General features: G+C 35.9%; 1 protein-coding gene across 1 annotated transcript in view; it reads right to left on the minus strand.

The window, feature by feature from the left end:
* EXOC4 (exocyst complex component 4) overlaps window positions 1-14,331 on the minus strand; it is a 717,712-nt gene that overhangs the window by 644,951 nt on the left and 58,430 nt on the right. The window contains exon 5 of the mRNA XM_045792625.2: window positions 13,043-13,152. Within this exon, the coding sequence (XP_045648581.1) occupies window positions 13,043-13,152 (110 nt within the window). The remainder of the gene's footprint in view (window positions 1-13,042; window positions 13,153-14,331) is intronic.

Consider the following 14,331-nt stretch of genomic DNA (forward strand, 5'->3'; position numbering starts at 1 on the left):
CAAATCAAGCTCTAGACCTGTGTATGCTTCTAGCCTCAACAAATCCTTACCTTCCATTCATGTCCCAGTGGAGATACCTGGTCAACTATTTACCTTAAATACCATTCGTTTCACCAATGAAAAATTACCTCTAACATCTTTTATTCTAATTAATGCACCCACTGGTACAGTCTCTGAAGCACTGGTTGCCCCTGGAGTATAGAATCTTGATTAGGGTCTTTCAAATGTTAACTAACTACCCCTGAAGTGTGGATTCCTGATTAAGGTACTTCAAAAAATGTTAACTAAGCACCCCTAAGGTGCAGATTAAATTACTTTAAAGGAAACTACAGACAATATAACACCCTACTCCTGAAAGGAGGCTGCCAAAAGCTATTGCCAACTGTGCTACTAGGGGCTATCATTTACATAAAGCTGGGGGTTTATCTCAGCACAGGAATAGTTTCAACTCAGAAGTGGAGAATGAAAGCACAATGAACATGCACTACGGTCCGTCCATAAGTGCAAGTGGGCTAAGGGGGAAATGATGGTATGTTTCAGGGGGAAGGTAGAGTGGAGGGTAGACTATCACAGTAAAAACAAACAAAACTGACACCTGTTCAGTTTCCCTTGCTCAGCACTTAATGTACAGTATCACTTTTTGAGCAAGGAGGATGCACCTTTGAAAGTCAAGGAGTAGCTACCAGTGGAGAAGTGACTACTAAAAATTTTAAGAGGGCTACAGGATAAGAGAAGATACAAGGAACAGATGAACAAATTGATTGTTTATATTAATATTCAATAATACGTGTTAGGCTTTGTAAGTTCAATTTCCTAAAGAGATAGTACGATGTAGTAAAAAGAGCTGGGCATCATACAAATTTAGAACTGATTATCAACTCTACCACATACTAACTGGGTAAATCTCTCTCAAGTCATTAATTCCTGCTGGACCCCAATGTTTCCATCTCTGAAATGGAAATCATACTATCTACACAACTGTGTATATTAAATGAGCTAATATGATATCAAAACACAAAAACAAACAGCCAAGAAAGTAAAAAAATATATATATATACTTTTAAAACTTCTAACTTTAGGAACTCCTGGATTGCTAGAGACAATGGTGGTTGCTTAGGTCCCCATTTCTCCTTATTTCCTCCAAAAACAACATAGAACAACTGAAAAACAAACAAAACTCGTACAAATCATACTCTCAGGATAACCTGGAAGATAGAAATTGCCCAAAATTCACAACAACTGTAAATAAAAATAAGAAAAAACACCTAATCTCAGTAAGGGATCTCCCAGGCTCCTGCCCCATCCCTGCTCTGCCACAAGGCTTTGTTGCAAGCAAAAGCAGGCTGTTGAAGAACCACAAACAGACAAGAGGGTTAGGGACGATCCTAAGATTGATCTAAAACTCTCTCTAAAGAAGACTATGTCCATCCTGAGTTTCAAAATACTTAAAAAGTATCCAAAGAGATGAGAGCATGGACTAGAGGGAAGAGAGTTTAAAAGCAGACAATTTGCTGGAGCAGTATTTGAGACCTCCAGCTTCAATGGGAGAAATATGACAAAAGGAAGAGAGAAATGCCCTTTGGCTACTGGATAGTGAAGGGAGAAAGAAGCATAAAGGGAAAATTCAGGATCCCACGAGAGTCAAAATTCTGAGAACAACCTTCTCCTACCACCAAAACAAATAATCCACTCAAATATTTGGATTTTAGTATGCTGACAGAAGAGGGAGCCAATGAGCTAGGAATTCTACAAAACACCCCAAACCCATTAAAAGAGAACAGAAAAAAATGAACAAATTTGTATGAAGGTATGGGGGGAGGGGGAGGATCAGAAAATCCAACACACATTAACAGAGGAAAATTCCCTGCAACAAAACTACCATGAAGCACAAGCAAATTAGCTGACAACACTCCAGATGGAAGAAATATATTCAAACAAGAACTTGGGGATGCAAAAAGCTACCTTGAGTCAGAAATCCCAAAACTAAGAATAGACATGGACAAATAAAAGTGTGAGAAGAAAATGGACTAAACTGAGAAGAGATATGGAAGAAAAAGACTATTATTTCACACAGGAAGAATAAATTATAAAATACCCCAGAGAAAACAGATTCAAATGAGTATTTATAAAAGATATTAAGGAAATTCAGGGAACCAAAATAGAGAATAAAAGGAATATAAAAAAAGAAGTGCAAAGACCAAAGAGAAAGTAGTAGAAATGGAAGACAGGCAAAGAAAAAGGTAACATATCAGAAGAAAAAACAAACAATAGATGACTTAAAATTATAAAGAAAAAAAACTCTTGAATCTATAAAATGAAAGAACCCATTGGGTATCTGGGAAAATTAGCCATCCAACAAACAAACTCCGGGGCATATCCCACTAAAACTGTTAAGTTCCTAAGTTAAAAAGTCATCAAGGTCTACAGGATCACAACTTACAAAGGCAAACAAGGCAAACTGGTGCAGCCACTCTGGAAAACAGTATGGAGATTCCTCAAAAAGTTAAAAATAGAACTACCCTATAGCCCAGCAATTGCACTATTAGGTATTTATCCAAAGGATACAAAAATAGTGATTCAGAGGGGCACATACACCCAATGTGCATAGCAGAAATGTCTACAATTGCCAAAAAATGAAAGAGCCCAGACGTCCATCAACAGATGAATGGATAAAGAAGATGTGTTTGTGTGGACACACACACACACACACACACACACACACACACACGAATATTACTCTGCCATCAAAAAGAATGAAATCTTGCCATTTGCAATGACGTGGATGAAACTAAAGGATATTATGCTAAGCAAAATAAGTCAGAGAAAGACAAATACCTTATGATTTCACTCCTATGTGGAATTTAAGAAACAAAACAGATGAACACAGGAGAAAGGAAGGAAAAATAAAATAAGACCAAATCAGAGAGACAGGCAAACCGTAAGAGAATTTTTTTTTTTTTAAGATTTTATTTACTCATTTGAGAGAGAGTGAGCAGGCACAAACAGAGGGAGTGGCAGAGGGAGAGGAAGAAGCAGGCTCCCCACTGGCCAGGGAGCCCGACATGCAGCTCAGTTTCTGGACCCCAGGATCATGACCTGAGCTGAAGGCAGGCACTTAATGGACTGAGCCACCCAGGCACCCCAAGAGACTCTTAACTACAGGAAACAAACTGAGGGTTGCTGGAGGGGAGGTGCGTAGCTCATGGGCTAACTGGGTAATGGGCATTAAGGAGGACACTTGTTATAATGAGCACTGGGTGCTATATGCAACTGATGAATCACTGAACTCCACCAGGAATCTAATAATACACTATATGTTAACCAACTTGAATGTAAATTAAAAATAATTTTTAATTAAAAAAATAAAAGAATTTTCATAAAATAAAGGAAGACAATAATGAAATAGCATTTTATAGAAATAGAAAAAGAAAATAAGTAAAAATTGTAAACTAACGAATTTATACCTATCTAAGCTGTCCTTTAAGTACCAAGGCTATAGGAAAAGAAAAGAAAAAAGAAAAAAAGAAGCACCTACTAAAGGAATTCTTCATCCATGAGCCCTTTATCTTAAAGAATCTTTTGATAAGCCAAGAGATGAGTGGAAAAACTTCAGCAAAAAAGACTGATGATGAGCATTTAAAATATTTAAGTGTAGATTTAAGACAAAAACAAAAGTGGCAGGTGTGGATGGAAGACAGCTAAGACAAGTACATTGTAAAAAATAAAAAGTAAAAAATAACACAACTAAAAACTGGCAGAAAAGAAAGGAAAATGAAGTCATGTTGTTACTTAGGCAAAAGATGAGGATTAAAGGATATCCACAAAAACAGAAATGTGAGAGTGAAAGATTAAAGCTTTATTAAAAAGGGACTAAGAGCATTTTTCTAAGTTTTTAAATATATTAAAAAGACAATTGCTAGGGGGAAAAAAAAACACGTCCTAAAAAAATTTTGTTTAAATTAAGGAGCAAAGAATTAATATCTCAGAGAAAAAGAAACACAGCAAATACACATATTTATAAAATACTATGATAGAGCTGAAACAAAACATTAGTCTTATCAATATACATCAATGGATCCTACTCACCTATTATAAAAGGATTTTCAATTTGAGTCACAAAGCAAGGCCCAACAATATGCTATACACAGATCTCAAAACTAGTAATTTAGAAAGGCTAGAAATATAGAATGAACAATAGATGCCGGTCAAAAAGCATTAACCATGATGACGAAGGACATCTTTTAATACCACATGCCACAATTCACAGTAAGGCTACAACACTTACAAGTATTTATACACCAAATTAAACGGCAGCCACCATTTTGAAACAGAAACTACAAGTGAGGCAGAGACACAGGGGAAAACCCACTAATAGAAAACCTGAATACATCACACAAAAAAAAGATCGAAGACCTAAACAATAATTAAATAAGTCAGATCTTATGGATATATATCAACTCTACACCTGATAACCAAGACTGTACCTTTAACTCAAGTACCCATGGGACATTCACAAACACTGATCATGTACTGTCAGAAAGAAAATGTAAGTTCCATGAAGTAAAAGTATTACCAGCAATGCTCTCTGAATTCAATGCAAAAAAGCTAGAAAGGATTAAGAAAACAGAACAAACACAAAGACCCTTTTATCTTTGAGTATAAAATTCTTCTATTAAAAACACTGGATCAAGGGGTGTCTAGGTGGCTCAATGGGTTAAGCGTCTGCCTTCAGCTCAGGTCATGATCCCTGCGTCCATCAGTCTCCCTGCTCAGTAGGGAGTCTGCTTCTCCTTCTTCCTCTCCCTCTGCCCCTTCCCACCCCTCCCATGTGCTTTCTCTCTCTCTCTAATAAATAAATAAAATCTTTAAAAACACTGGATCTTCATCCAAATATAAACTGAAATGAGATAATATTTTTAAAATGATAATGGGAACATTAAATATCAAGGTCTATGGGATGCATTTAAAGTGTTGAGAAAAATTCCTGTCATTTAACATTTTTATTAGTAAAAATGAAGGAATTAAAATATGACTTCAATGTCTAGGTCAGAAGAAAAAATAAACCAGAAGAAAGCACAAAAAAGGAAATAAAGATAAAAGCAGAAAATGAGGTAGAGAACAGAAAAACAGCCCTAATCAAGAATCAAAACACTGGTTATTTCTTGAAAATTAAAAACAAAAAATAAAAACCCTAACACAACAAACGACCAGCTACTTTGATCAAGAAAAGGGAAATAGTGCAAATAAAAAGACAAAAAGAAAAAAGAAAATTTCAAAATAAGAAAATACTTCCCTCTGTATAAATACAATTGAAAAATTAAATGAAATCAATAATTTCCTAGAAAAACACACATTATTAAAATTGATCCCAATAGAGACAGAAGGCTTAAAGAGAACAATTTACGCAGGAAAAAAGAGAAAAAATTAATAAAAAGCAAAAACATGAAAAAGTATCAGATCCAAATGTTTTCGCAGGGAAATTGCCTAACCTTCAAACATGAGAGAACCCCAATGCTCCATAAATTGTTCTAGAGCACTGAAACTGAACAAAAACTTCCCAATTCCTTTTATGAAGCAAGTTATTATATTGAAGCCAAAATCTGATATGATTTAGACTGTAGGCTAGTATCATTTATAAACATCGATGCAAAAATTCTAAGTAAAATATTAGCAAACAGGATTCACCACCACATTGAGAAAGTAACACACCATCATCAAGAGGCATTTATTTTAGGAAATGAAAAATTGGTTCAATATTAGTAAGTCCATTGATGTACAGCACAGTAAGAGATTTAAAGTTAAAATAGAAAAAAGTGGATGAAAGACAATGACAATTCACAAAAAAATTAAAATGGGCTTTAAAATTTCCTTGTGGAAAATTGTTCAAACTGACTCATAATAAGAGAAATGCAAATTAAACAATACTGTGATACTATTTTCACCTATCAAATGGGCATAAATAAAAAAAGTATAACGACATTATTTGGCAAGGCTGTGGGGAAAACAAGCACTCTCACACACTCATGGTACAATGTAAGCTGGTACAACTCTTCTGGAGTATTTGCCAATACCAAAAAAATACGTATGGGCTTCTCTTTGAGCTATCCCTCTTCTCGATGTTTATCCTAATGATACACCTCCAACAATATGAAAATACATATGCAAAACATTATTCATTACATCACTATTTATAAAGGCAAAATATGGTAAACAACCTATATACCCATACATAAGAGAGTAGCAGAAATAATGAATCAACATAATGGAGAATTATGCAAGTGTTAAAAAAACAATGCATAATCTATATAAACTAAAATGGAGTGATTTCCAGGATATAAAGTGAAAACAGGAAAATATAGGAGAGTATCTAAAGTAAAATTCCCCTTCATGGAAGAGAGGTATAAGATAGATAGATAGATAGATAGATAGATAGATAGATAGATTATAGATTATAGATTATAGATTATAGATTATAGATTATAGATATGCGCTTATTTTTTAACACAGGAAGAATAAACCAGAAACTGATGAAACTGATTAACTATATGGGATGGGTGAAAAAAAGAAAAATGATTAGCATCCACTTACCTCTCTTACACACAGCAATAATAAAGAAATGGCCTAATAAAAACCTGGCAAACAATATACAATTTACAAGAGACCCAAATGGTTCACATATATGGAAAGATTCTCAACACCACTAGAAACCTCAGAAATGCAAACTAAAATTTAAAAAATATAAAAATAAAAACACAGAGCCTGTCAGATTTGTGAAAATCCATTTGCAAAAATTAAGTCTAACAAAGCCAATTTTAAGTGCAAGAAATAGAGAAACAAAAGCTCTGGCATAGTTCACAGAAATCTGCATTGATACAATCCCTCTAAAAAGCTATCTGGCAGGGGCGGCTGGGTGGATCAATCAGTTAAATGTCTGACTCTTGATTTTGGCTCAGGTCATGATCTCAGGGTCATGAGATCAAACCCCGAGTTGGACTCCACTTAAGATTCTCTCTCTTTCCCTCTCTCTTTCTCTCCCTTTGCCCCCCCCACCCTGCTCTCTTGCTTATAATAATAAATAAATAAATAAATAAATAAATAAATAAATAAATAAATAAATATAAAAAGCTAACTTAACAAGTGAAGTTTAAAGTGCACAACATTCCTATGCATATACAACACACAAGGCACCCCAGGAGTAGGGCTTCCTCGCTTTGGAGGGATCGAAGCACAGAAAGAAAACAAAAGTACTTATCTAGCACGGCGAGGATAAATGGAGGTGGCTACATGTAGCTAAGATAACCTGCCTAGAAATTCCCACTGCCCCAAACCCAACTGGCTACCCCAAAGGCTGAAGGGTTCAGTATCTCAGATATATCTACAACCCATTCCCAAGAGATCAGCGGCTGGGAAACTCTGTCCCACAGAAATATGTACAAAAATACTCACTGCTATAAGGTTCCTAATCATGAAAAACTGCAAACTTATAACTTGTCTACCTATAGAAGAATGGATAAATTGTGATTATATAGGAAAATACTATACAGTAGTTAAAGCTAATAAACTAGAGCTAGATTGTAACATAAGAAAATCCAAAAAATACGATGTTGAGCTCAAAACCCAAGTAGTAGAATGATACATATCATACCAAACAATTGTAAGTAAATTAATTAAATTATATCATTAAAATCAAGTAAATATGTAAATTAAGCTATACAATTTACTTACACCCTAAAATACTCAAAATAATATACTTTGTATATATAAACAAACATATACAATATTATAACATTTACATACAGATATATACACATAAATATGCAAACTATATGTATTGGTTCTATATTTACAAAAACACAACATATATACATACAAACACACAGTAAAAGTATGAAAACATACAAGAAAAAGACATGGAACAATTTCAAAATAGTAGTTACCTCTAGGGTAGAAGAGAGAGGAAAGGAATTGAGGAAAAATTCATGCATTCATAGGGGGCTTCAATTGTACCTGTAAATTTTTTTAAAAGAATCTGAATCAAATATGGAAAAACGTGTAAGATTTATCAATCTAGGGGGAAGTACATGACGACGGTTATATTCATCTCCAACATATGAATATAATATTCACATTTAATAATGTATTTTAATTAACAAACTTTGGCCTTGCCTTATTTTTACATTTATAAATATCTGAACTATTTATTCTATTTTGCCTCCCTTGTATGTAGTCCTCAGCTCTACTTATGATTAATCACAGAAATCAGCCAAGATATTTAATAGCAAATGAAGGGTACTTTAGGAACAATTGATTTAAAATGTCAAGGGAGGCCCCAACCTCAGAACAGTACCTCAAAGGCATCATATTGTTTTTGGAGAACTTTCACTATTCTAGACATGTGAGCTGCAAGAAGAAACATTTCATCTCCTTCTATGTTAGGATTCATAGCTCCCACTCCATGTAGAGAGAATTTAAATATCAAATCCTAAATTTTTAAGAAAAGTATCAAGTCCCAGAACAAGACTTTATGAAATATAAGCACATGAGAAAATAACAGCAAAAGAAAAAAAATCATTTAATTTGTGCTCTCTTTAGGTTTTATTGCTTAAACTATGCTGGTACCAAAAAGAAGGAAGTAAGAAGTCCAGTTTCGTGATAGTTACATTCACAGCAATCCCAGCAGGAGCATGCATAAAATGAATAAAGAAGCCACAAATGAAATGCTTGTGTACCCCGGGAGTAATTGCTCAGTCAAAACGTTCCAAAGGCAGTTTGCCAAATGAAAGGACATACTGGGAATCCAAAAGCTTAAACCAACATTTTACTACAATTATTGGCTTTTCTCCACACTTCTCCCATCCTTTTACCTAAGTTATAGTTGAATTACTACATCTAAATTAGACATTAGTTTCCTGTACATTACAAAATACTATGACTGATGAGAAATAGGAGAAAGGCTTGAAAAATACATTCTACTTATTTAGAGTGAGAACAGCATGAGGCTACCTTCCAACAATTACCATCTGGTGAACCTGGACCGATCACTCGACCTCTGTGGATGGATTATATTTATAAAGTGAGTTTTAAAAATAATACCTGATTAACTAGAGTGTATAAGTAATCTTTCATATATTTACTACACAAACTGCCTATTCATGTTTGTGCCTATTCTTTAATATTTTATATTTGCATATTTTTGCTTATTAGCTTGTTTTATTGATTTATAGGGATTCTTTATATATTCTGGATACTTAACCTCTGTTGGATAAATGCCAATATTTCCACATATGTGGACTCTTCTGTAAATTGCCCATCATTTGTCCAGTTCTTTAAAATGCCATTTCTTTTCTTCACTAATGTGCAGGAAAGCTAAATGGATGCTAATCATTTTTCTCTTAATGGGTTTTTTGCTTCTGCCAACCTGTGCCTTGATTTTACATTTTGTAATTAAATATTTTTTAATTGGATGATGCATACACATCTATAGTTCTATACTTTTATAACTTAAGTATTTAATAGACTGAAAGAGGATGGATATAAAAATAATCATCATGATAATGCCAATGGTACCTGCCATAACTACCTCATAGGACTGCTGCCATCAGTTGAATGATGGAACACGTTTTGCAAACCATAACATGTAAACTATAATAGAAAATCTCACCAAAAAGTCACTCACACCTCTACCTGTAAAGAAGACATTTGAAAAATTACTCATTTGCAAACCATCGAAATTCTTGTTTAATTAATAATAATCTGAAAGTCCTCGGGAATCACCTCCAACCTAAATTTATGGCACCCCAATGAGAGATCTATTCTATCCAGGGATTCCCTATTGGAACTTCCTCTATAAAAATGTCAGTTCTAATGGATTACACCCTCCATCCTACTATTTCACAAGACGAGTGAGGAGTTTTAAAAGCCTATGTTAAATTCCCTGCTGAAAATGAATATTACTTTCAAGACTGACTTTTAGGGCACTTCACAAATACACTCTTAGGACGTACTGTTCATTAAGAATAAGAAAATATCTGCCCTTTATTTATAGTGTATTTCATCACCCTCACACTTTTATACGTACTTAGTAACATTTTATGCGGTTCTCTACATAACTTACATCTTCCTCATTTACACAACCCCCTTTAATAATATGACCCAGATTAATTAATATAGTCTTTAAGACTGGAATTGCAATGATTTAAAAAGACTTCACACATAATTTCAAGAAAGTCAAAATTTTATATATTGGCTCCTCAAGATAAATCAAGTCAGAAAATAGGCAGTGCAGAATGTGGTAAGCAGAGTGACGGTCCCCATAAGATATCCATGTCCTAATCCCCAGACTCTGTGAACATGTCACATGGCAGAGGAGACTTGCAGATGTGATGAAGGTTAAGGACCCTGAACTGGGCACGGTATTCTGAATTAGTCAGGTGGAATCAAACTAATCATAGGAGTCCTTAAAAGAGGAAGGAGGAGGCAGAAGGGTGGGTCAGAGAGAGGACCCGAGAAGGATGTGACACACTGTCGCTGGTTTTGAAGAGAGAAGAAGAAGGCAACAATCTGGGGAAGTAGCAGCCCCTCCCTCCCCCGGAGCTGCAAAAGGCAAGGAAATGAACTCCTGTAGAGCCTCCAGAAGGAACAGAGCCATGCCAACACCTTGATTTTAGCCCAGTGAGACCCATACTGGACTTCTAACCTACAAAACTGTAAGATGATAAATTTACGTTGTCATAATTTTTTGTAACAACAAGAGAAAACTAATACCCAGAACATACCTAGCTTTTTTGCAGGAAAACAAACTTGTTAGAAGAGCATATTCTGGAACATAGCTCCTTACTTAAAATCACGGCTCTACTCCTTGTCAGCTGTGTCAACTTAAACCCATGATTAACCCCCTATGCCCTGGTTTTCTCAACTGTAAAATGGAGCTATGAGAATAGTACCTACCTACAAGGATTGCTAAAGGACTGAGCTAATTCATGCAGAGTCCTTAAAATATTGTTTTACATATGGTAGGCACTAAACACATCTAAACTACTGCATTTCAATCAGTAATATTTCAACCATCTTCTCTTTCGGTCATCCACAGAAAAATCACGAGATCAACAGCCTTAAACAGTCAAAGAAATGAGCTCTTCTAAAAAGAAAGGTTTGTAGCTTATGATGGTCCCAGCTCTACTCAACTACACGCAGCTCTTCAAGAGTCATCCCCAATAATGAAGGAAAAGACTGCCAAAGGCAAAGTGTCACCATGAACTCCACGAAGTGAGAAATGCTAACTACAGGGCCTGACAGAAAAAGTGCCCATCAAAGAGTAAGCTGTCTTATTAAAAATAATGGATGTAGCAAAATTAGTTTCTACTGAAATTTGCCATAATTGGCATTTTTTCAAATTACTTGGTATTTACACAGTGCTTTTCATTCGCAAAACGCCTGCCCTATCATTTCTTCATAAACAATTAAAATTTTTATTTCACTTGGCCATTGACTCGGCAACATTTACTTAAATTGCTATAACCAGGCTAAGCCGTGATGGTTCACACTATAAAAACATGAATATAACAATTGATAATTTCTCCTAGAGAAGGAGGTAAATTACAAATCAAAAGTATAAATATATATTGTGTTTCATAATTTCACACTCTACAACAGCTCAAAGCAGTGTCAAAACTCAAAGAATAGCAACACTACTATGTCAGCAAGAGGAAGAAAGCAAACTTTTTCGCTCCAGGAAGAGGCTGGAATACAAACCTTGTAAAGTATAATAAACATAAATGTTTGGAGTTTTCTGTTTTGTTTCGTTTTTTTTGAATCATTAAGTAGACTAACAGTAAAATCTATTACAAAAGAATTTCCACACTTTTCCTACAGTAAAAGCAATAACCTCAAGATTCCAAGCCTAAGTAACCCTAAAACTTAATTAAATGATATTTTAAAAGGTAATTAAGTATGACCCAGCAACAATATATAGTCAGGTTCTCAAAAGAAACACTTTCAATTAGTTACACAAATGTATTGATTGACTCCAAATTATTTTTCTACCTTTCCATCTTTTCATTATTTCAAGCTCTACAGGACTATAGAACTAGAAAAGAACTATAAGAACTAATTTATACCTGCAAAGCCAACGATAATCGACATTACTCATTCCTTAAAAAGTACTGAGGACTTTAGCTGTGACACGAAGGCACCAGTGGGACATCGCAAAAAAACACCCCATCTCCTTCTCCTCAACCCAGAGCTGCAAGAGTTGAAGGCTCTTTGCAGAGGCCCAAGACAATCTGAGCCAAGCTCAGCTGAACCCTCTGACAGGGCAGGTCTGAGCCATTCCAGAAGAAATCCCCTAAATCTGCGTTCAGATTCAAAGCATACCCTCCCTCTCCAACTTTAAATATAGGCCAAATGGCTCTTATTCAACAGAATTATGTAGCCCAAGAAGAAATATGGCTAGTTTGTGGATATGACCTCAAAGTACAGTGTGTGTGTGTGTGTGTGTGTGTGAGAGTGTGTGAGCCCGCGCTCGCGCGCGCATGCGTGTACCCACATGCCGGCATATATAGAAGTGGGGAAGGCACTGGAAGATACCAGGTATCCGTTTAGAGGACACACGATCTACAGACACACTCAGAAGCTCCCAAGGACCAGAGAGAGCATGTAACATGTGCAGCAGCTGGGTAAAAGCTGACAGAAACAACAGAGGTTGGGGGCAGGGGTGGGGGGGAGACACAGGACTCCATGCATGGAAAAGCATTCAAATTCAACTTCAGAAAAACAAACAGTGCTGGTCAAATAAAGCGTAACCACATCTGCATTCAGGAGACAGGCCAGATTCGGCTGGCAGTTTTCAAAGCTGACAATGCAACAGGCCCAAACAGTCATCTTCTATCTTACTCCCTCGGAGGGTGGCAAAGAGCTCATCAGAGGCTCCAACGCACTAACCTCAGGACCTCCCAGCCCTGGCACCCCAGATTTCCCCGGGTCTTTGCCGAGGAACTACAACATTATGAAAAGAAGGTGAGTGGCTAAAGAATTAAATACTTACCACTTGAGCTTCCAGGAGTAGAATATTGAGAGGTATCTAGGAATTTTCGAGGAGTAGGAAGGTTTGTAACATCAATCAGAGGAACAGGAGAAGCGTCTTTTATAAGGGAGCTGAAAGGGAAAGATAGGTAGTTAACACTTTCTCCAAAAACAACTGAAGTCCCACTACCTGCCCATCCCTTCGCACTTTTGTTTTGCCATGAGCCCTCTGTACACTGTGACTTCAAGTGTCCTCCAAGTGTATTTCCAGTGGTGATTGTACAGAGAGGGGTACAAAGATGTACTCTAAGGGTTCCAAGTATTCAAATTTTTGTCTTTTTATTTTAATGCCAGCTAAGTCTAAAAACATTAGCATAAATTACTCTGGAGCATCTGGATGACTACCTTACCACCAAATTATGCCACACAATTTCAGCACCCTCCTCTGTTCCAATATCAAAATTGATTTATCAGCAAAAAAAGATCAAATGTCACCATATCATGATAACTGAACGAAGGTTTAAGTAGTTAAGCCTTGTTTAACTTATGTTTTTCAAGCTGGGGTTTTTGATATATTATGGGAGTTCACTACATTTACTTTTCTTTAAAAGAGGTTCATAAATTTCATCAAGTTGAGAATCATGACAATAAAAGATGATTTAAGGAACTCAAACAGGTTAATTCAGTATTTGATTACCCATTTCACCTTTTCCATAAAGGCCTTAGCATCTCATCTTAATGATTAACTTTAGCGTCTCCAGAATAAACACATTAATTTTAAATGACACAAAGACTATAAAAAACAATTAAATTTTCAAGTTAATTCGCATTTATAGCCATCTGTTAAGAGAAAGAAGTAGGCAATTCGAAGGCAAGTAAAACCTATGCTCTACTCTCAAGAAAGTGAATCATCTACGGGGCGCCTGGCTGGCTCAGTCGGAAGAGCATCCGACTCTTGATCTCGGGGCCATAAGTTTGAGCCTCGTGTTGGGTGTGAGATTACTAAAAAAAATTTAAAAACTTAAAAAAGAAACAAAAAATCACCTAATCACACTGCATCTAAAACAGAAAAGCTTCTCTAAGTTCCAAGGGTAGAGAGGTCAAAGCCATAGTTGTCACCTCTTTCTAGTTCCATCAACATCATCAGTGGTAGCGGCTGACCACAGACGTGATTCTCACAGTGGGTTGTAAAGGGAGGGCAAGCAGAGTGGGGGAAACAGGGACAAGATGTACACCTTAAGGAAAGATTTCTCCAAATGGGAAAGATGTGTGCATTTTGAACATCTGCATCCACACATCCCACAGTGACAT

Source organism: Ursus americanus, chromosome 3 (genome assembly GCF_024610735.1).
Source record: "Ursus americanus isolate L20-20 chromosome 3, mUrsAme1.1.p, whole genome shotgun sequence".
Lineage (NCBI taxonomy): Eukaryota > Metazoa > Chordata > Mammalia > Carnivora > Ursidae > Ursus > Ursus americanus.